Source organism: Ammospiza nelsoni, chromosome 22, assembly GCF_027579445.1.
Source record: "Ammospiza nelsoni isolate bAmmNel1 chromosome 22, bAmmNel1.pri, whole genome shotgun sequence".
Taxonomy (NCBI): domain Eukaryota; kingdom Metazoa; phylum Chordata; class Aves; order Passeriformes; family Passerellidae; genus Ammospiza; species Ammospiza nelsoni.
The window spans coordinates 1,684,718-1,707,958 of record NC_080654.1 but is presented as its reverse complement, the minus strand read 5'-3'; the positions used below and the strand labels follow the sequence as shown (position 1 = coordinate 1,707,958).

General features: G+C 51.9%; 2 protein-coding genes across 6 annotated transcripts in view; one reads left to right on the top strand and one right to left on the bottom strand.

The window, feature by feature from the left end:
- The first annotated feature begins 1,355 nt into the window (after positions 1–1,355).
- TMEM240 (transmembrane protein 240) lies at positions 1,356–17,866 on the top strand. 5 transcript variants are annotated; one of them, XM_059487503.1, is made up of 5 exons: positions 1,356–1,466; positions 3,541–3,647; positions 11,780–11,988; positions 15,278–16,023; positions 16,081–17,866. In XM_059487503.1, exons 1-4 carry the CDS (start codon positions 1,365–1,367, stop codon positions 15,424–15,426), a joined length of 567 nt encoding a protein of 188 aa, XP_059343486.1. In that variant the 5' UTR covers positions 1,356–1,364; the 3' UTR covers positions 15,427–16,023; positions 16,081–17,866. The 5 variants fall into 5 exon arrangements, with proteins under 5 accessions (XP_059343486.1, XP_059343485.1, XP_059343489.1 ...); XM_059487502.1 differs by having other exon boundaries at positions 15,278–16,071; positions 16,130–17,866; XM_059487506.1 differs by lacking the exon at positions 1,356–1,466 and adding an exon at positions 2,235–2,346 and having other exon boundaries at positions 15,278–16,071; positions 16,130–17,866.
- Positions 17,867–20,339: 2,473 nt separating this feature from the next.
- LOC132082929 (ATPase family AAA domain-containing protein 3) overlaps positions 20,340–23,241 on the bottom strand; it is a 31,064-nt gene continuing 28,162 nt past the window's right edge. The window contains exon 16 of the mRNA XM_059487395.1: positions 20,340–20,703. Coding sequence (XP_059343378.1) covers positions 20,524–20,703 — 180 coding nt within the window. The 3' untranslated portion in view covers positions 20,340–20,523. The remainder of the gene's footprint in view (positions 20,704–23,241) is intronic.

The window sequence follows — 23,241 nt, the reverse complement described above, 5'->3', positions numbered from 1 at the left end:
CACATTTGGGGCTGGGAATCTTTAATAACCCAAAATCTCCTGTGCTGGGGTGGTTTTGGGCTGTTTTATATTAAAACAGGAATTCTGCAAGGGAATGGGGAGCAGCGCTTGTGATGAGGTTTGCAGAGTTTGTTTTGCTGGTTCTGTCCCATCTCCACATGGGTCACGGCATCAGATTTGGGTGTTTAATAACCCAAAGTTACCTGTGCTGGGGTTTTTTGGATTGTTAAAGACACTTAAAGCAGGAATTCTGCGAGGGAATGGGGAGCAGCACTTGTGATGAGGTTTGCAGAGTTTGTTTTCCTGGTTTGGTCCCATCTCCACACGGGTCACGGCATCAGATTTGGGACCTGTGCACCCCTCGGGGTGAGGGTGGTGGTGACAGCTTGGGGCTGAGCAGGAGCCACAGGCAGGGTGGGAGCGCTGCTAATTGTTAATTAGAAACGAGTTGAACAAACCCATTGTTAATTAGGAAGGCGTTAACAAACCCATTGTGGGGGCAGCTCACCCATTAGAGGGTCTTTGCTCAGGTGTGAATGTCCCTGGCTCACGGCTGGTGACACCTGGGCCAGGACCAGGCTGGAGTTCGTCACCTGTCGGGGATGGTTGGGGTCCCCAAAAGCCAGGATTGACTGGGCCAGGGATGTTTGGGATCTCTCAGCAACCAGGACTGATCAGGACAGGGATGTTTGGGATCCCCAGCAGCCAGGACCGACCACAGCAGGGATTTTTGGGATCCCCAGCAGCCAGGACCGACCACAGCAGGGATTTTTGGGTGGCTTTTGCTCCAGAAGCACAGGGAGGGAAATGGCTTTACCCGAGCCAATGACAAAATCTCTCCTCAGTGTCTGAGCCCAGCTGAGACTGACCCAGCCTGGCTTGTGGGAAAACTTCTGCTCCACAAAACTCGCTGAGACTTGTCCTCAAACCGTTCCTCATCTTGTTTTATTCAGCTGTGACTTTAGAAACGCTTTTGTTTCCTACAGCAGGCAGAGTAACCAGCTGCCTCCTCCCTGAGCTCCGCATTTCCATGGCAGAATCCACTTCTGAGCTCAGGACAGGATAAAGCAAGAGGTGCCTTCCCTGCCCTGCTGCTCCTTGGCATGAAGAGCCTGGCTTGTCAAATGTTTCATGTGTGTGGTTTAATATAAAAAAAAAAAAAAAAAAAAATCTGCAATGCAATCTGTGCTCTAATTTGAGGACACCATTTAGTGATTTTAATTGTGTGACAGTATTTTGGTATTTTCAATACCCAGTAGTAGGTTAATGACTGTTCCTTGAAGAATGGAGTTTATATAACACCAGTCATTACATAAGAAGGCTGATTGTGGCCTGAGGAGCAGGAGGGAAACAAATTTGCAAAAATGCAAAACCCAGCACCAGCAAACTCTGCTTCGGTCACTCTGAGACGCCCAAAAAAAAGGGAACACCTGGATTCCGGCAAGGAGAAACTCTCCGTGAGGAAGGTGGGGATGAGGGGAGGCTCTGCAGGACACCGAGCTGAGCTGCCGCCCATTCCCCACGTGCTGCTCCCTCACCTCGCCCCGTTCGCTGTGAAAGGAACAACAACCAAACAAGCAAAAAGTTACCGCCCGGTCACTTCTCTTTTTTCTTTCCATTTTTCCCCAGCAGCTCCTAAGCCGGACAGACCGATAGCACGGTGCGGAACAAACGGACCCTCGCCCTTAGGGACAGAGGGGGCACAAATCTCTTGGTGTCCCAGCCCTGCCGGGGTCCCCCCGCCCCAGCCCGGCCTTTCGGGGCGGTTAAGAGAGGGAGGATTTGCCGAGGGAGCGTTTCCAGCCGGGCTGGGATTTGCTCCCCGCTCCGGGCGGCTCCGCTGCCTCCCCTGAACCCGCGGGGCCGCGACCCCCGCTCGGCGCCCGTGACAACTCCGCGACCCCTGCTCGGTGCCCGCGACCCCTGCTCGGTGCCCGTGATTCCCGCTCGGTACCAGCGATCCCCATTCCGTGCCCACGACCCCCGCTCGGTGCCAACGCTCCCCGCTCGGTGCCCGCGGTCTGTGATCGGTGCGGGCGGAGGAGGCTCCGGGGGCAGCGCGGGGGAACGCGGGGCTCACACCCCCGGCCCGCCCCGCTCCGAGCGCGGACCCCCGGGCGGAGAGAGCCCGGGGAGGGGTCCCGGAGGGGCAAAGGGGGCCGGGGCCGACCCCGGGCGGAGGAAGGGCGGGGTGAGGATGGCGTGTGGCTCTGGAAACGCGGCCAAGCGCCGCTGCCGGGGCTCGGCGTGCGGCTGCGGGGCGGGGGGAGCCCCGCAGGGCCGGCCCGCAGAGCTGGAGCCGCCGCTCGCCATGAGCCGCTCCCGGAGCAGCGCCTCCCCACGTAGGTAAATGCCCGGGGTGGGGAGGGGGCGGCCGGCGCTGCCTTGGGCGCATCTTCCCCCTCGCTGCATCCCGCATCCCTCCCTGCATCCCGCATCCCTCCCCCGAGCGGGGCCGGCCCGGGGGCTGCCCGCGGGGACAGCGCAGCCCCGAGCCGGGAGGGCTTGTGGGGCTGATTTTTTTTGGTTATTTTTTGGGGGTGAGGTGGTGAGGGTGGGCGCGGTGATTTGGGGGCTGGGGTATTTTATTTTTTTATCGCCGATATTTATTTAGCAGCGCTCGGCAGCGGGGATGATTTTGGGGAGGGTCGGCGGGGAGGATGCGATGAGGCTCCCCCGGAGTGGGTGATTTTTTTGCAGCCTGCCTCCTCCTCCCCCAGCCTCTCCCCCCACCCCGGCTTTGGCTGCCTCGCTTCCCAGTTGCTGCATGAAGGCTGTGCTTGCACCGGCGTGTGCCCGCTCCCGGAGCCGCGCACCCGCCCCCATCGCGGCCGGGGGGAGCCCGGGGCCGGAATTATTATTATTATTATTATTTTTATCTTCAATTTTTTTAAAAAATATTTTTTAATTTTTTTTTTTTTTTTTTTTTTTTTTTTTTTTTTTTAACCTATCACACCCACCTTCAGAATTATAAAAACATAAGGCGGGCAGGGCGCGGGAGCCCGCGGCGTCCCCGGCACGGGGGAGCGCTCGGTGCGCGGTGTGCGCGGGGGGCTCCGCGCCGCCCCGCCGCCCCCCGCCGCACCGCAGCGTGCGGGCAGCGAGCGCGATGCGCCCCGCGCTCGGCGCTGCGGAATAGCGCGGCCGCCGCTCCGCGGGCTGCGGGCGCACGGACCCCACCGCTGGCCGTTCCCTCTTGATGTCCATGAATGCAAACACCATGATTTTCATGATCCTGGGCGCCTCTATCGTTATGGTAAGAGATTTTTTGCTTATTTCCCCTCCCCATCCGTGGTGTGTCCCCCCCCCCCCCCCCCACCTCTTCCTCCTCCTCTCCATCAGCACCGCCACCCCCCCGCCTCCTCTCCACCTTCCCCCCGCGCTGTCCCCGAGCCCGAGCACCTCCGTGTGTGTCCGTGTGTCCCTCCACACGCGCATCTTCTCCCGATGGCTGCTTCGGTGCCCGGCAATCGAACTGGAGTGGATGTTTTACCCCAGCGCCCAGCGCTGACCCCGTGCCTCGCTTGTGGGCTCTTACAGGCAATAGCTTGCTTGATGGACATGAACGCCTTGCTGGACAGATTCCACAATTACATCCTACCGCACCTCCGAGGGGAGGACCGAGTTTGTCACTGCAACTGTGGAAGGTGAGTTCTGCCTGCAGAGCATCCCCCGTGCCCGCCCTGCCCACCTGGGGACGAGGTGACGGGGACACGGTGGCAGCTGTGCCACCATTTCTGCATCCTGGCCGTGCCTCACCTTCCCCAGCGGCTCCTGCGTGAGCAGGGTGAGGAGGGGGTGCTGTTTGTTGTTGTTTTTTAAATTTGTTTTGTTTTTTTCTGGAAGAAGAGTTTTCCGTGGGCTCTGAGTGCGTTTTCCTTTGTGTACAGGAATTTGGGAGCCCTGGGGGAGTGAGAAACTTTGATTTAAGCGTTTGTCATTGTGGCTTTTGTGGTTCCCCAGCCTGTTTGTGGTCTGGGTGTTGCAGTTGGTGCTGGTTTTGTGGCTCAGAAATGGAATTGGGGCTTGGCCCTGTCCAGGCTGGGATGTGGACAGCTAGGACAGTCACTTGGTGGCTTTGCAATCAATCTTTGGTCGGATTTTCATCCCCTGTGGCTTTTCCTGCTGGACACAGCACACGGAGGAGGCCGGGCTGTGCTTCAGGAGTGCTGCCTCTGCTGTGCACAACTTTGTCTGGACAAACACCTTCCTCATCCTCCCAAACAGCATCTCTGGGCCTTATCCATCCCTGGAGGGCTCGGCTGGGAACTGGGATCTGCCTGCTCTGAGGCTGCTCAGGCCCAGGGATGAACAGAATTATAAAAATATAAATACTGGGGAGGTGAATTTTGTCCTTCTCTGTGGGACTGTTCCTGGTGCTTCTCTGGACTGTGTTCAGGCCCAGAATTGTAAAATATAAATACTGGGGAGGTGAATTCCACCCTGCTCTGTGGGACTGCTCTGAATTTTTCCCTTCTTTGTGGGACTGTTCCTCATGCTCCTCTGGACTCTGTTCAGGCCCAGGACTGAACAGAATTATAAAAATATACATACTGGGGAGGTGAATTTTGTCCTGCTCTGTGGCACTGCTCCTCACGCTGCTCTGGAGTCTGTTCAGGCCCAGGGATGAACAGAATTATAAAAAAATAGATATGGGAAGGTGAATTCCACCCTGTTCTATGGAACTGCTCCTGGTGCTGTTCTGGACTCCGCTCAGGCCCAGAATTATAAAAAAATATATATATATGAGGAGGTGAATTTTGACCTTCTCTGTAGGACTGGTTGTAGTTCCTGGTGGTGCTCTGGAGTCTGTTGAGGCCCAGGACTGAACAGAATTATAAATATATATATAACGGGGAGTTGAATTTTGTTCTGTTCTGAGGGACTGCTTCTCACGCTGCTCTGGACTCTGCTCAGGCCTAGAATGATAAAAATATAAATACTGGGGAGGTGAATTTTGCCCTTTTCTGTGGGACTGTTCCTAGTGCTGCTCTGGACTCTGTTCAGGCCCAGGGCTGAACAGAATTATAAAATATAAATAATGGGGAGGTGAAGTTTGGCCTTCTCTGAGGGACTGCTCCTGGTGCTGCTCTGGACCCTGTTGAGGCCCAGAGCTGAACAGAATTATAAATATATATAATGGGGAGGTGAAATTCCCCCCTGTTCTGTAGGACTGCTCCTCATGCTGCTCTGGACTCTGTTCAGGCCCAGAATTACAAAAATATAAATATGGGGAGGTGAATTTTGTCCGGTTCTGTGGGATTGTTCCTCACGCTGCTCTGGACTCTGTTCAGGCCCAGGAGCAGGCCTGGCATGTGGCAGCGCCCTCAGCTCCTGGGGCTCCTCCTCGCAAGGCAAATTTCAATAGCAAAACACTTCCAGAGTGTCTGCCCCTTGGTTTTGGCAAGGATTTGCTTTTTCTGAGCTGTTTTTTTGTTGTTGTTGTTTTTTCTTGATTTTTTCCCTAGTTTTGAGAGTTTTCCTCTGCTCCTCCCACCAGTTTTTCTGTGACTGGTCCCAGCTCATTTCAGTGCTGGTGGAAGGAGCTGCTGGGATGTTTGGGGTGGCTGAGCAGTGCCAGGGCTCTCTGAGTGTCCCCAGAGCTGGGGAGGTGCCAGGGTCACCCTCTGAGCCCCCTCTGTGCCTGCAGAGCTGCTCCTGGAGCAGATAAACCAGCCCTGGCACTGCCCACAACCAGCACGGGCTCATTTCCTGGAGAGGGCACAAAAACACTCCCAAACTGCTGAGATTGGGTGGGAGAGGAGGCAAAAATCAAAGTTTATCCTTTGCCTCAGGTGTGTGGGAGCAGCTGCCAGGAGAGGCAGCTCAGGAGGCTCTGAGAGCTGGCTGGGAGCTGCTCCTCCCTGAGCAGGAGATCCCAAACCCTTCTCTGGGCTGTTCCACCTCATCCTGAGCTCTGCCCTGCAGGACCAGGAGGTCCCAAACCCTCCCTGGGCTTTGCCACTACTTTTGCCTGCCCTGCTGTCCCCCTGGAGATCCCAAACCCTTCTCTGGGCTTTGCCACCTCGAGCTGAGCTTTTTCCTGCCTTGTTGCCCCCCTGGCAGCACCAGGAGATCCCAAATCCTCTCTGGGCTGTGCCACCCTGTACTGAGCTTTGTCCTGCTCTGCCCTGAAGGACCAGGAGGTCCTCAACCCCTCGCTGGGCTCTGCCACCCTGTCCTGAGCTTTTTCCTGCCCTGATGCCCCCCAGGAGATCCCAAACCCTGTCTGGGCTGTGCCACCTCATCCTGAGCCCTGTCCTGCCCTGCTGCCCCCTTGGCAGGGTTTGGAGCCCTCTGGTTTCCAGGCTGTGCCCTCTGCTCTCTGCCCGGGAGCCCTGAGCCCAGCCCTGGGCCAGGAGCAGCTCCCCAGGCTGGGCTGGATGAAGGAAAAGAAACTGAATTTGCCAAAAACCAGGGGGAGTCCTGGCAGGAGGAGGGAGCTGCAGCTCGGTGTGGGGCAGGAGGGGATGGGGAACATCAGGAAATGTGGGAGAAATGGGAGGGAAGGAGGAATTGGGATGGGTGGATGGATGGAGATGGATGTGCTGGGCTGAGCTGCTGCAACTCATGATGTCCCTGTGCCCCAGCCTGGGTCACAGTGCCAGGCAGAGCCAATAACTCAGGCAGAAATGTTTGCCCTGCCCTCCCATCCTGTCCTCTCCTTCCCCAGGGTGCCAGGGAGGGCCCAGTGTGGGTGGAGCTGTCCTGCAGCCAGGCTGGGTGTGGGCCCAGGCCCTGGCAGTGCCCCCGGGAGGGGCTGGGGCTGTGTGCCAGCTGTGCCAGGGACTGGGAGGGCATCCCCAGCTGGGGAAACTCTGCTGAGCCCTGCCAGGGTGCCCTGGGTGCGTTCTCAGCCTGGATCCCCAATCTCCTGGCACTGGGATGGCCCTGCCAGGTCCCAGCTCCCCTTTGGGAGTCCCCTGTCCCCGTGCCCAGGATTTGCTGTTGGTCCCTGGGGTTCTGTGCCCAGGCTGTGCCCACGGCCTGGGGGCTCTGGGCTCACCCAGGGACATTCCCTGGCCCAGCAGGATGGGCACAGGAAAGGCTGTACCTGATTTATTTTATTTATTTTTGCAGTGTTTTTAAGCATTGGGTGCCAGGATGGGCACAAGGGGTGCTGAACATTATTTTTGCAGTGTTTTTAAGGGGCTTAAAGTTTTCTCTCGGTTCATACCAGGAGGGATTTTTGGGAGGTGTTTTTGAGGTCTGTGGGAGCCAGGAGGGAGCTGTGCTGTGTTGGTGTTCGCAGGGGTCCCAGGATGAGGGGAGAGATGAGAATCTGACTCCATGTTTCAGAAGCCTGATTTATTATTTTATATATCTATATTTTATTATATATTATATATACATATATTAAATATTTATGTGCTTATATAAATATATAATAAAATATAAATATATAAAATAACAAATAATTTTATTTTAATATAATATATACAAGAAATATAATATATATTATATTTATGATATAAATTATATTAAAAGAAAATGATCTATTAAAACTATACTAAAGGAATAGAAGAAAGGGTTTCATCAGAAGGCTTAAAAGGATGATAATAAAATCTTGTGACTGACCAGAGTCTGATACAGCTGGACTGTGATTGGCCATTAATTAGAAACAACCACATGAGACCAATCAAAGCTGCACCTGTTGCATCCCACAGCAGCAGATAATTATTGTTTTTCTTTTCCTCTGAGGCTTCTCAGCTCCTCAGGAGAAAAAATATCCTGACAAAAGGGATATTGTTCAGAAAATATCCTGGTGGCACTGTGGCACCTGTGCTTTACTGTGTGTTTGATGGGGAGGTTAACACAGCTGCAGGATTCTAAATTAGCAATTTAAATGATAACCCTATAAATGATAGCCCTAAAATGACAACCCTAACCCTAAACTTACTCCAATAATATGAACAAATCTACAATAGGATGGCACAACTTTATCAGAGATCCCATTTGCAGTTGGTGACCACCCAAAAATTGTGGGTGGTGATTTGCATTTTGTTTTATTCTTTGCAGGATTTTGGTGATTTCTTTTGTACCTTTGAGCAGAGCTGGCCTGGGGAAGCTGGGGCTGCCTGCAGCTGCCCAGGCTGCCCTGGGGCCCAAATTTGTGGATTTTTGGGGTGGTTTGAAACTCTATTTGCAGTTTTTTGGTGTGGTTTGAGCCTCTGTTTGCAGCCTGAGTGAGCCTGGGCTGGGCAACCTCTGGTCCCTGCTGAGCCGTGTGTTCCCCTGGCTCTGAGAGGTGACAAATGTGTCCCCTGAGCAGGTGAGGTGTCACCTGAGCAGGTGAGGTGTCACCACCAGTCTGGGCTGGGTTTTCCCCTCCAGAGCAGCAGAAAAAGGAGGGCAGAGCTGGCAGTGCCCCCCAGGGCATGGGGGAGCCCCCTGGGAATGGGGAGCTGGGCTGGGCTGGGGGGACAGGACAGAGCCAGGGGTGGCACCTGGACATGGCTGGGGGTGACAGGGACAGCTCCTGGGGCACATGTGGCTCAGGAAGGGGTGGCATCCAGGGGTGACAGCCACGGGTGACAGCCACGCTCCCTGCAGGGATGTGGCTGCTGGAGCTGATCCCTGGGGCAGCTTGGCACTGTCCATGCCAGCGTGTGGAGGCTCCAGGCTCTCCCAAATATCTGTGCCAGCCTCTCCAAAATCCCTGTGCCATGCTCTCCAAACCCTGTGCCATGCTTTCCAAACCCCAGGCTGTCCCAACCGCTGTGCCAGCCTCTCCAAAATCCCTGTGCCAGGCTGTGCCAACCCTGTGCCATGCTCTCCAAACCTCAGGCTCTCCCAAATCCCTGTGCCAGGCTCCCAGCCCCGTGCCCGTGCTGGGACCGGCTCGGAGCGGCCCCGGGCTCGGGCAGGGAGGCTCGGGGGGTCTCTGCTCCCCCAGCCCCGCCCGGATCAGCCCCAAACCCGGGCAGGGCCGCTCCGGCCGGGATGTGGCAGCTGCGGCGGCGGGAGCTGCGCCGTGATGTCACTGTCACTGTCACCTGCCGGGGGAGCGGGGCTGAGCCCGAGCATCGGCGCCTCCCCGTCCCTGTCGCTGTCGCTGTGCCTGTCCTCATCCCTGTGGCTGTCCGTGTCCCCATGCCTGTCCCCATCCGTGTCCCTGTCCCCGCCCCTGTCGCTGTCCCCATCTCTATCCCTGTCCCCCATTGCCATTCCCATCCCTGTCTCTGTGTTCCTATCCCGGTCCCCATCCTTGTCCCCGTTGCTGTCCCCGTCCCCCTCCCTGTCTCTGTCTCCATCCCTGTCCCCCATTCCTGTTGCTGTCCCTGTCCTCATCCTGATCCTTGTCCCCCGTCCCTGTCCCCCATCACTGTCCCCATCCTTGTTCCCTGTCCCTCTTCCCATTCCTGTCTCTCCTTATCCGTGTTCCCATCCTTGTCCCTGTCCCCATCGCTGTCCCCATCCTCATCACTGTCCCCATCCTTATCCCTGTCCCTGCCCCTCTCCCCCATGCCCCCATCCCTGTCCTTGTCCCCATCCCTGTCCCCATTGCTGTCCCCTCCCTGTCGCTGTCCCCGTGTCCCAGCCCCGCTGTCTCTCCGTGCTGTGGCTGCAGCAGCAGCAGCAGCGCTGGTGGCGCTCACCCAAGGTCACCGCAGGGGACAATAGCGCTGGGGACAGAGCCCGAGCCTCCCGTGTGGCACAGCCGGGCCTGGGGACACCGGGCAGACTCACGGACAGTCTGTCTGTCTGTCCGTGTGTCTGTCTGTCTGTCACCCGAGCCGGAGGGCAGAGCGGAGCCAGCTGGGCTGGGATTCCTGTCCCTCAATTTCTGTTCCTTTAATTTCTGTCCCCTGTGGAAGTTCCAGCACGGCCAGAGTGGGCACAGCTGGGGATATTTTGGGGTCCCCCCAAGGTGGGCACAGCTGAGGACAGGAGGTGGCACAGCGTGACCTGGCAGCAGCTGGAGCTGCCCAGGAATTGCCCTCAGGAATTGTTTGGTTTCTCCTTCTCTTGTAAATAATCACAAGGAGAGCCCAGGGCACGAGTGGCACCTCTGTCACGGGGATTTGGGGACAGTGGGACATGGGACATGTGTGTGCAGGGATTTGGGGACAGTGGAACATGTGTGTGCAGGGATCTGGGGACATGGGACATGTGTGTGCAAGGTTTGGGGACAGTGGAACATGTGTGTGCAGGGGTTTGGGGACATGGGAAATGTGTGCAGGGGTTTGGGGACAGTGGGAGATGTGTGTGCAGGGTTTGGGGACATGGGACATATGTGTGCAGGGTTTGGGGACAGTGGCACACGGGAGGTGCTTGCCTGTGCCCATGGCACCCCTCCCATTCCTTTCGGGGTCCCCTCTCCCCGCTGCAGCCCCTGCCCGGATTTCCCTGTGCCCGAGGAGGGACAATCCCAGTTCCCAACCGGGCAGCACCGGGAGCAGAGCTGCCACCCCTGTCCCTCCCCTTTCCCGGTGACAATGGGGCTGGTGCCACCCTGGAGCCGGTGCCAGCCCCGTGCCAGCCCCCTGAGGGCACGGCAGGGATCGGGGCTGTTTTGGGAAGGTTCTTGGAGTGCAGCTTTGTTTGTGTCAATATTTGGATGTTTCTCAGGCGTGATTACGGAGCAACCTGAGCCTCATGAATATTCAGAGGCCTCGGGGACTGCCCCGCTCTGCTCTGTGTGGCAGGGACAGGGACACAGGGATGGGCACTGGGGGCACTGGGCATGGCTGGCACTGCCCGAACTGGGGGCACTGGGGGTGCCAGGGCTGTGCTGGTGGAGCTGGACATCACCTGGATGGGTGTGTGCTCACTGCTGGGCAGGGACAGTGCCACCTGTGCCCACCTGAGCAGGGACAGAGCCACTTGTGCCCATACTGGTGTAATCTCCCCATACTTTGAAGGATTTAGACCCTGAGTTTAGGATTAAATATGGCTTGAGGTTTTCATATTTATTTCTTGCTTGTTTTCTTGCGTTTTGGGTTGGTTTTTTGTTTTCTTTTTTTTTTTTTTTTGTTTGGTTGGTTTTTATCTAATTCAAAATGTATATCACATAATAACATAGCAATATAATAATAACAACAATAACAATACTAATAATAACATATCCAATAAGGATAAAAGGCTTAGGCTCAGGGATTTTTATGCTTTCCCTCCTTTTTTCATGCTTTCTTCTGCTGGCAGCAGCACAGACAGCCAGGCCAGCCCTTCTGCTGCTGGGGATGGTGGGATAAAAACCAAAATAAGAGTTTTCACTGATTTTTTTTCCCCTTTTAAACCTGATTTATGGCCAGGCACCTTGTGCACTACTTGTGCTTTCCCTTTTTTTTTGTGCTTTCTCCTTTTTAATGCTTTCCTCTGCTGGCAGCAGCACAGAGAGCCAGGGCAGCCCTTCTGCTGCTGGGGACAGTGGGAGAAACTGGAAGAAAAACCCAAATAAGAGTTTTCACTGATTTTTGCCCATTTTTGCCTGTTTTTGCCCAGGCACCACATGCACTACATCATCCTGTACATTGTGCTTCCCCTCCTTTTCACGCTTTCCTCTCTTCTGGCATAAGGAGCCAGGGCAGCCCTTCTGCAGCTGGGGACGGTGGGATAAAAACCAGACTAAGAATTTCCGCTGATTTTTGCCGTTTTTCCCCCGTTTTTGCCCAGGCACCACGTGCACTACGTGATCCCCTACGTTATATTTTCCCTCCTTTTCATGCTTTCCTCTGCTGGCAGCAGCACAAAGAGCCTCTGCTGCTGGGGATGATGGGATAAAAGCCAGGAGAAGAGTTTTCACCGATTTTTGCCGTTTTTGCCCCGTTCCCGGCAGGCACCACGTGCACTACGTGATCCCGTACGACGGGGACCAGTCGGTGGTGGACTCGTCGGAGAATTACTTTGTGACCGACAATGTGACCAAGCAGGAGATCGACCTCATGCTGGGGCTGCTGCTGGGCTTCTGCATCAGCTGGTTCCTGGTGTGGATGGACGGCGTCCTGCACTACGCCGTGCGCGCCTGGCGCGCCAGCCGCCGATACGGTACGGACCCGCCTTCTTCTTCATCTTCATCTTCCTCCTCATCCTCATCCTCATCTTCATCTTCATCTTCCTCCTCATCCTCATCTTCATCTTCATCTTCGTCTTCCTCCTCATCCTCATCTTCTCATCAGCCTCATCGACCTCATCTTCTCATCTTCCTCCTCCTTGTCCTCCTCATTGTCCTTGTCTTCATCATCTTCCTCTTCCTCATCTTCTTCACCATCTTCTCATCTTCACTATCTTCATCGTCTTAATCTTCACCATCTTCTCATCTTCATTATCTTCTCATCTTCCTCCTCCTTGTCCTCATCTTCATCATCTTCCTCTTGCTCATCATCTTCTCATCCTCATCCTCATCATCTTCACTATCTTCATCATCTTAATCTTCATCTTCCTCCTCATCTTCCTCCTCATCTTCTCCTCTTCTTCTCCTCTTCCTCCTCCTCATCTTCCTCATCATCTTCTCATTTTCATAATCATCTTCATCATCTTCTCTTACTCATCATCTTCACCATCTTCTTCATCTTCTCATCTTCATCAGCTTCATCATTTTTCTCCTCATCTTCATCATCTTCTCCTCATCTTCCCCATCCTCCTCCTCATCTTCCTCATCATCTTCTCATCTTCTCCTCTTCTTTCTCTCCTTCCTCATGTTCCTCCTCATCTTTTCCTCTTCCTCATCATCTTCTCCTCTTCATCATCTTCCTCCTCACATTCTCCTCTTCCTCATCTTCTCCTCTTCCTCCTCCTTCTTCTCTTCATCCTCTTCTTTCTCCTTTTTCTCCTCCATTATTTCCGTTCCCATTTCCATTATTTCCATTATTTCCATTATTTCCATTCCCATTTCCATTATTTCCATTATTTCCATTCCCATTATTCCCATTATTTCCATTATTCCCATTTCCATCCCTTCCCACCCCTCACCCCTGGCCAGATGTGGAGATGTTTTTATTCACTTGTGCCACCAAAACCAAAACCCTTGGGCACAGTTTGGTTTGGAGCAGTAAAATCCTGAATTAACCCCGGGAAGGCCCAGCAGACCCTTCAGAGCCTCCTCAGCCCGTGGGTTTTCATATTTGAAAGAGATAAAAATGACAGGAAAATGAGGGAATGACTGGAAATTCCCTCTAAAAGTGCCCCAAAATCTCCATTTCTCCAACCCCTGACTGATGGTGCTGCTGTGCCCAGCTCAGGGAAGGAGCAGCAGGAAGATTTATCTGCAGGCCCATAAGAAATTCTAATGAGAAACACGGAGACTCCTTCTAAAAGCTCAGATAAAAATGAAATTAATTTCCCATTAATCTTCCCAAACCCCAGCAGGCTCCAGGAGCCGTTTCTGAGCTGGGATTCTGAATTTCCTGGGAGGTTTCAGCCTTTGAGGAGCAATTCTGGGGCTGGGACTCCTGAATTCCATCAGAGATCGGAGCAGGGCTGCCAGGAGCTCTCCCTGAGCTGGGATCACCTGCCCCTACTGAAGGGAGGATTTTATTTTTAGTAATTAATTTAGTGGTTTATTTTTAGTAATTATTTGGTATTTTTAATTTTTAGTAATTCATTTCGTATTTATTTTTAGTAATTAATGTAGTAATTTATTTTTAGTAATTATTTCATATGGTTTTATTTTTAGTAATTATTTAGTAGTTTATTTAGCGGTTTATTTTTAGTAATTTAGTAGTAATAATTAGTAGTATATTTTTAGTAATTATTTAGTATTTTTTATTTGTAGGAGTTAATTTCATGTTCTATTTTTATTAACTAATTTCGTATTTATTTTTAGGAATTAATTTCATATTTTATTTTTAGTAATGATTTAGTATTTTTTATTTTTAGCAATGAATTTCATATTTTATATTTAGCAATGATTTAGTATTTGAAACTAGTATTAATTACAATATTATAAATAGTAAATATTAGGAATTATTAATATAAAATAGTATACAGTATATAAAATATTAATTATTATAAATTACAAATTATTATAAATATTATTACATAGTATTACTATATATTGTATAATATATATTTAATATATATTTAATATAATATATATATTATAAAATATATATAATATATATTTTATATTGTATTATATATTAGATATTGCATACAATGTATAATATATAATATACAATATATAATATATAATTATATAAATATTTCATATTATATATAGTATTATATTTAATACATATATACCATATATAATATATATGCTATATATTCTATAAGGTATTAAATATAAATTATAAATTAGCAATTAGTACAATTAGATAGTATTAGATAGCAATTAGATAGTATTACAAATTATTACTATAAAATATTATATGGGATAAAATATTACTTATTATAAATTTTCAATTATTATTAATTATATCTAATATACCAAATATTAATTATTATAAATTATTAATTATTATAAATATTAGAAAATATAAACGTATCCTTTAGTCAAGGTGTAGAATGAATTCCCAAGTTGGAGAATTCCCCCAGGCTGACCCTGGGGGTGCCAGGAGGAGAGAGGAGAAGCCCCAGAGCTGTGCTGGGTGTGCTGGCACGGGGACAGGGAGCTGGGCTGGGGACATGGGGACACAGAATTCTGGGGACATGGGGACACACAGAGAGCCCCGGGGACATGGGGACACAGAGCCTTGGGGACACACAGAGAGCCCTGGGGACACAGAATCCTGGGGACATGGGGACACAGAGCCTTGGGGACACAGAGTCCTGGGGACAAGGAGCTGGGCTGGGGACATGGGGACACAGGGCCTTGGGGACACAGAGTCCTGGGGACATGGAGCTGGGCTGGGGACAGAGCCCTGGTGGGTGACAGAGCCTGACCCTGTTGTCCCCTGCCTTGGAGACAAGGAGCTCTGTGGGGGACACCCAGAGCTTTGGGGACACAGAGCTTGGGGGACACACACAGAGCCCTGGGGACGCAGCCCTGATGACAGAGCCTGACCCTGCTGTCCCTCATTGCAGTCAAGGAGCTCTGCTGGGGTCACACAGAGCTTTGGGGACACAGAGCTTTGGGGACACACCCATGGCCCTGGTGGGTGACAGAGCCTGACCCTGCTGTCCCTCATTGCAGTCAAGGAGCTCTGCTGGGGTCACACAGAGCTTTGGGGACACAGAGCTTTGGGGACACACCCATGGCCCTGGTGGGTGACACCCTGACCCTGCTGTCCCTCATTGCAGACAAGGAGCTCTGCTGGGGTCACATAGAGCTTTGGGGACACACCCATGGCCCCGGTGGGTGACAGAGCCTGACCCTGCTGTCCCCTCGTTGCAGACACGCCCTGGTGGTGGCTGCCCAGGCTGTGTAAGCTGAAGGAGCTGCGCAAGCGCCACCCGCGGCAGTACGAGGAGCCCACGGGGAACATGGTGCACATCAAACAGAAGCTCTACCACAACGGGCACCCCAGCCCGCGGCACCTGTGAGGGAACCGCACTCCAGGGACTCCTCTTCCTCACGGGACGGCCCCTGCAGCGCCCCCAGGCCGGCCGGGCGCTCGGATTGCCGCGATTTTGCCGCGATTTTGCCGCGATTTTGCCGCGATGGCCCCGGGTGGACGCGCCGCCATGCACAACCAGAGCCGGCGCTGGGCGCTCTGCAGCCCAGGCTTTGCACTGTGGTCCACGTTTTATTGTCAGACTGGTGTAAATATGTAAAAAAAAAAAAAAAAAAGCAGACGAGAACAAAGAGATTTGCATTATAATTTCAACCCTCATCTCATTGTCCTGGCTGTCCTGCTCATCCTGCTGGCAGTGGTGGCCGAGGGGATGGAGGTGGGACAGCAGCAAGAAGATGCAAAGTGTCTCCTCCAGGAGCTCCAGCCCCACAACATTTCTTTCTTCCTTTGGCTGCTCTGAGCCTCCCACGGCTACAAAGGGCCTGGCTGGTCACAGGTTTGGATGGGGGAAGGCACAGTGTCCCCTTTTTGGGGTTTTATTTTGCTTTCGTTCACAGGTTTCACAGTGTCCCCTTTTTGGGGTTTTTTGGGGTTTTATTTTGCTTTCGTTCACAGGTTTCACAGTGTCCCCTTCTTGGGGTTTTTTGGGGTTTTATTTTGCTTTGGTTCTCAGGTTTCACAGTGTCCCCTTTTTGGGGTTTTTTGGGGTTTTATTTTGCTTTGGTTCTCAGGTTTGGATGGGGGAAGGCACAGTGTCTCCTTTTGGGGTTCTTGGGGTTTTTTTGCTTTGGTTCACGTTCTGGAATTGCTGTGGGGGAAGGAAGGGCTGGGAATGGGTCAGGGCTTTGTGTTTGCATTGCTGCCCTCTGAACCTGACTTGAGCACCCCTTTAGTGGTGGCACCTTTGGAGAAGGCACCTTTAGTGGTGGCACCTTTGGAGAAGGCACCTTTAGAGGTGGCACCTTTGGTGGCGCTTTTGGAAGTGTCACCTTTGGTGGCGGGAAAAAAGGAGCTGCTCTGCCCCTCTTCCTGCAGGGTGACCCTGGTTAAAACAGCCCAAAAACCCCAAAACCCCAGAGGGCAGCAAGAGGGGGCCCTGAGCAGCCTCTTCTTGTAGGGTGAGCCTGGTTAAAACATCCCAAAACCCCAAAGGGCAGCACAGAGAGAGCCCTGAGCAGGGTGAGCCTGGTTAAAACACCCTAAAAACCTGGATAGAGCACCCCAAAACCCCAGAGAGCAACAAGAGGGGGTCCTGAGAATGGTGAGCCTGGTGAAAACACCCCAAAAACCTGGTTAAATCACCCCTAAAGCCTGATTCAAACACCCCAAAAGCCCAAAGAGCAGCAAGAGGGGTCCCTGAGCAGCCTCATTCCTGCTGCACCCCTTTCTTATGGGGCTGGGCTTGGGGACACACAGACACCCAGACCAAAACCCCAAATCCACAGACACCCTGACCAAACTCCTCCCCAAACGTCCCAAATGTCCCCAGAGTTGAACCCAAATGTGAGGAAGCTCCAAAGTGGTTTTGTGGGGCTGCTCCTGGGCGGGTTTTGAGGTCTGATCTTTTGGGCTCAGGGCTCTGGGGGCAGTGTCCTCACCCCAAAACCTCCTGTAGGGCCAGCAGGAGCTGGGGGTTTTGGGGGGTTTTATCCTGTCCTGGGATTTGTGAGCAGGGATACAAGAGGGAAATGCCATCCCCAGGATCTGAGAACCCTCAATATTTCCCTCAATATTTCCCCCCGCCTTTCATCTTTTTGTATCCAGTGGGGTGGTGCAGAAAAAGGGGAAAAACCCAGAAGTAAAGGATGTTGAGAAAAATCTCATTTTTTTCCCCATGGATTCCATGACATTTTCAGTGGCCTCCTGCTGTTTGGTGGCAGCAAAAGGGACACCCCAACTCCTGCTCTTCCTCCCTGCTTCACTTTCTGTGTTTTGGGGTCATTTTTAAATTTCCTATGCCCATTTCTGTTAATTACAAGCCCAAATATTCCCATTTTTCTGCCATCCCCACTTTTGCTATTCCCTAGTGCCTCTTGTCTTGGAGCCCCAGGTTTTTTCTGGACCTCAATAATTGCCTGGTCCTTATTTGTGTCTGTCTGTCTGTCATTGCTGGCTGTCATGTCCAAAATTCCTTAGGATCTAAGGAATGACTTTTCCTTGAGCAGTTATCAACAAGTGGGGACAGCATTTTGGAGGGGAGGAGAAAATTCCATTGGGATAAGGAGAAAACATTGAGCCCCTGGGACTGGTTATGTAAAAAAAAAGGGGAGAAAAAAGCACTTTAAATCAAATTTTCCACTGATTTAAACTCAGACTGAATGTAAAGCCTGGCTCTAGCAGCTGAACTTGGTTGAAATATTAAAAATTAGGCAGAAATATTAAAAATTAGTCAGGTGGAAATGGTGAAGTGATGGCTCACACCTGTTAGTGTTGATCTGGCTGATCCGTGGCAAAATTCCATAAAAATTTGAGGATCTGGAAGGGGGGGGGGAATTTTCTATATAATAAAAATGGTCCTGATGTCTAAAAGGAGATTTGAAAAAAATATGGTGAGAGGGAAGGAGAGGAAAGGGAAGGAGAGAGGGAAACAGGAGAGGAAGAAGAGGAGAGGGAAGCAGAGAAGGAAGGAAAGGAAGGAGAGGAAGAAGAGGAGAGGAGAAGAAGAGGAAAGGGAAGCAGAGAAGGAAGGAGAGAGGAGAGGAAGCAAAGGTGAGGAAGAAAATGAGAGGAAGGAGAGGAAGAGGAGAGGGAAGTAGAGAGGGAAGTAGAGGAGAGGAAGAAGAGAAGGAATCAAAGGAGAGGAAGGAGAGGAAAAAGAGGAAAGGGAAGAAGAGGAGAGGAAGGAGAGGAGAGGAAGAAGAGGAGAAGGCAGAGAGGGAAGCAGAGGAAAAGGAAGGAGAGGAAAAAGAGAGAAGCAGAGGAGATGAAGTAAAAGAGACGAAGCAGAGTAGAGGAAGGAGAGGAATTAAAGGAGAGGAAGAAGTGAGGAAGCAGAGGAGATGAAGTAAAGGAGATGAAGTAAAAGAGAGGAAGAAGAGGAAAGGGAAGCAGAGGAGAGGGCAGATGTGGCAGAGCCAGGAGGAGCTGCCCGCCCCAGCTGGGCTGAGGGGCCCTGCTGTGTGTCCGTGTGTCCTGAGCTCTGTCTGTCACTCTGTGCCCTGCATGGACCTGACCCCCTCTGGCACCCCCATTTCTGTTCCCCAGGGGCTCCCAGAGGAGGATTTTCACTCCTGGAGCACCAGCACAGAGCCTGCAGTGCTGCCTGCCCTCACTTCCATCCTTATTTTTCCTTTTTTTCCTTTTTCCTGCACCCGAAGCACTCCTGCATGCATCAGGCAGGGAGAGGCACAGCCCAGACTGCACCAGAGAGACCCAGCTCTGCTCTGGGTCCATCACAGAACCATCCCTACTGTGGTTGAAAAGCAATAATGGCTAAATTTTATTTTTATTTTTATGAAATACAACTTGCACAGGCAGATTTCAGCCAGGGCTGTGCTGAAGGAGCAGCTGAAGGTGCAGAGAGCTTGGGCTGGGGGAGGCAATAGAAAAAAGCACACTGTGATTTATTTTGGGTCAACAAGTGAGTGTATTTCAGCCATTCCTTCCCTTCCAAGATGTTTGTACCATAGAGAACCAGTTCAGCTCCTGGAACCAAGCCCATTCTTTGCTGTTTGTCAGTAAAATAGTTTTTTGCATGTTTTGCATCTGAGTGGTTTTTATTTCCCCAACCCTCTGAAGTCAGTAATTCCCTCTGGGAGCAGCAATTCCCCAGATTTTGGGCAGGGAGGAGATGCAAAAAGGCTGGGAAGGTGTGGGGAGAGCCCTGAGGAAGGAATGGGGGATTCCCTCACATTTTGGGACATTTTTGGCTTCTGCTGGCTGGGAGAACAGGGAAGCTCTGAGATCCAAAACTGATTTTAAAGGAAAATATTTCACTGATTTTAAAGGAAAAAGAACCCTGATTTTAAAGGAAAATATTTCACTGATTTTAAAGGAAAAAAACCCCTGATTTTAAAGGAAAATATTTCAATACTGTTCAATTCTGGGTGCCTGCAGAGAGGAGCCTGAGCCTCTCAAGCTCAGTGCCTGGAAGGGCAGGAAAAGCAGGAAAAGCAGAGGAATCTCAGGAAAAGTGCCAGGGACAGCTCAGCATGGCCAAAGTGGGGCTGGTGGCAGCTCCTGTGTGAGCAGAGCTCAGCAAGGGCACAGATTTAGGTCAGGCCAACGTGCTGGGGCTGTGTAGCTACACAAGAGGCCTCAGAGCAGAGCAGAGAGTTCAGATCCAGTTCAAACACAGCGAAAAAAAAATCAGGAGGTTTTCTAACCTGTCTCTCACATGCACAGAAGAACAAATGTCATCTCATCAAGACAGGCTCGTGTTCAGGCCCTGACAATAGCACATTCTCCCAGCTGGTGCAGAAATGCAGCAGAAAATTTGTGTGGCAAGAGCAGTGGGAGCAAACAAACTCATCTCTCTCTTCAGGCCATGCTGCATCTGTGTGCCCCAAAGTCAGCTCTCCATGGAGAAAACTGATTTACTTGGGGGAAAAATATATGGGACTGCTCTCAGATCACTTTTGGTAAACAGTGAATCCCCCCAAATCCACTTTTCTAAGAAAAATTTACTCTGAAGGGCAGTTCAAGTGAGCAAAAAAAAGTGATTTACTTGGGGGAAAAATATGTGGGGCTGCTCTCAGATCACCTGTGTTAAACAGTGAATTCTCCCAAATAAATTTTTATTCTGAAGGGCAACTCAAGTGAGGACGAGCTGTGTCATGGGCAGGATTTGGGGATAAAAGGGTGAGAAATGGCTGTGCTGGAGAACAAACCCTACAGATTTAAATGTATGGGAGGTCAGGCTTGGACAATCCCTGGGCTCCCACAGGTGCAGAAACACCTCAGAAGGATTTGGGGTCAGGCCACAGACACCAACAGAGCCAGTGGTGTTTCACCAAGGGTTCCTTTAATAAATCCAGTTATTTCTTCCTTTTGAACCCACTTTGCCTTTCTGCTTTTGCACTGGAGGCCCAGGGCAGCCCCTCCCTGGCACCACGGGCTGCTCTCCACGGCCGCCCCACCAAACCTCTGCCTTGTTCTCTGTGCTCAGGTGAATCCTGCGGGCTCCTCACACCGGTGTCCCTTGGTGGAAGGGCAGCAGGGGGTTCCTGGCAGTCTCTCTGCTTGCTTCCACACCTTCTGTCTGCAGCCACTCCATCTTCTGCCGGTGCTGCCGCACGGCGTCGGCCACGCGCGCGTCCATCATGGCCTCGGTCAGCACGCCGTCCTCCGAGGCGTAGGCTGCGGCCTGCGGGGACAGGGACACCTCAGACACCTCAGGGATGGCCTGTGCCACCAGCAGGGGACAGCTCAGGCTGCGGGGACAGGGACACCTCAGGGATGGCCTGTGCCACCAGCAGGGACAGCTCAGGGATGGCCTGTGGGGACAGGGACACCTGAGACACCTCAGACACCTCAGGGATGGCCTGTGCCACCCGCAGGGACAGCTCAGGCTGCGGCCTGTGGGGACAGGGACACCTCAGACACCTCAGGGATGGCCTGTGCCACCTGCAGGGACAGCTCAGGCTGTGGCCTGTGGGGACAGGGACACCTCAGACACCTCAGACACCTCAGGGATGGCCTGTGGGGACAGGGACACCTCAGACACCTCAGACACCTCAGGGATGGCCTGTGCCACCAGCAGGGACAGCTCAGGGATGGCCTGTGGGGACAGGGACACCTCAGACACCTCAGGGATGGCGTGTGCCACCAGCAGGGACAGCTCAGGCTGCGGCCTGTGGGGACAGGGACACCTCAGGGATGGCCTGTGCCACCAGCAGGGACAGGTCAGGCTGCTGCCTGCCTGCTGTGCCCGTTCCAATGTGGGATTTCACCACAGCGCTCTCGGTCCTTGTGGTGTGCAGGGATGGCCAATGAGCTCTGCCCAATTCTGGATTCCTGGGAATCAAAACCTTGGTTGGAGAAGAAAAACCCAACATTTGGCTTTTTAAAATTCCCTCTCCTGGTCTAGAAGAGCTGCCCATGTGAAGCCTTTTTTTCAGAAGATCCCACACTTGCTTCCTTTAAATTTCTTCTGCTCTAAGAGATGCACTTGCAAAGCCTTGTTTTCAGAAGGAAAGACCCCACACTTGGCTCCTTTAAATTCCCTCTCCTGCTCTAGAAGAGATGCACATGAGAAACCTTGTTTACAGAAGAAAATACCCCACATTAGGCTCCCTTAAATTTCCACTCCTGTCCTGCACATATGAAGCCTTGTTTTCAGAAGAAAACCCTCACATTTGGCTTTTAAAAATCCCCTTTCTTGCTCTAGAAGAGCTGCACATGTGAAACCTTGTTTACAGAAGAAAATACCCCACATTAGGCTCCTTTAAATTTCCACCCCTGTCCTAAAGGAGCTGCACATATGAAGCCTTGTTTTGAGAAGGAAAGACCCCACATTTGGCTTTTTTAAATCCCCTCTCCCGCCCTAAAAGAAAAGAGCTGCACATGTGAAGCCTTGTTTTTAGAAGACCCACATTTGGCTCCTTTAAATCCCCTCTCCTACTCTGGAAGAGCTGCACATGTGAATCCTTGTTTTCAGAAGACCCCAACATTTGGCTTTTTAAAATTTTCTCTCCTTTAAAAGAGCTGCACATGTGAAGCCAATAAAGTGAAGAGAGGTGGGTGCTGGAGGGTGATGGAACCACTCCATCCAAAGCTAAATAAAATTGTTTAAACACTTGCACAGCAGAACAAACAGCAGTGCTGGGGGGGCACATGGGCTACGTGGTGCCTTTAAAATTATGTTTAATGTGCCTCTAAAATGATGTTTAATGTGCCCTACCCTGCTTTCCTCCCTCAGGAACCTCCCCTGCATCACCTCAGTGCTGTGGCAGCTCCCACCTGCACCCAAACCCCAACTCCCCAGGCCAGTTGTGCTTGCAGGGGCAGCACAGTGGTGAGCACAGCTCCTTGGGGCAGCTCCTGCCACCTCTGTCCCCCAAGGGAACACCTGTGGGGCAGCAGAGGGACTGACTCTGATGCAGGGGACACCCAGCACAGCTGGGGCTCAGCCTGGGCTCCCTGAGATGCCAGCACAGCACACAGGGCAGGGATGCTGGTGCTGGATGCTGGTGCTGTCAGCTGCACCCATCTCCACGGTAACAGAGCGGCCCCCGAGCTGCAGAGTTCTAAATCTGGTTCCTCCCTCTGCAAGGGCTCCCGTGAGCAGCTCAGGGAATGAGGGAGCTTGGCTGAAAAGAGATCCCCTGGCTGTACAGGGATCCCTTTTATGCACACAGATCCCTTGGCTGTACACACAATCCCTTTTATGCACACAGATCCCTTGGTTGTACACAGATCCCTTGGTTTCACACACAATCCCTTTTATGCACACAGACCCCTTGGCTGCCCAGGGATCCTTTGGCTGCACACAGATCCCTTTTTATGCACACAGATCCCTGGGGTGTACAGGGACTCCCTGGCTGCACACAAATCCCTTTGATGCACACAGATCCCCTTGGTTTCACACAGAATCCCTTTCATGCACACGATCCCTTTTATGCAGACAGATCCCTTGGTTTTACACAAATCCCTTTAATGCACACAGATCCCCTGGCTCCACACAGATCCCTTTTATGGACACAGATCCCTTGGCTGTACAGAGATTCCTTGGTTGCACAGAGGGTTGTACACAGATCCCTTGGTTTCACACAAATCCCTTTTCTGTACACAGATCCCTGGGACGTACAGGGATTCCCTGGCTGCACACAGATCCCTTTGATGCACACAGATCCCTTTGCTTCACACAGATCCCTTGGTTTCACACAGATCCCTTTGATGCACA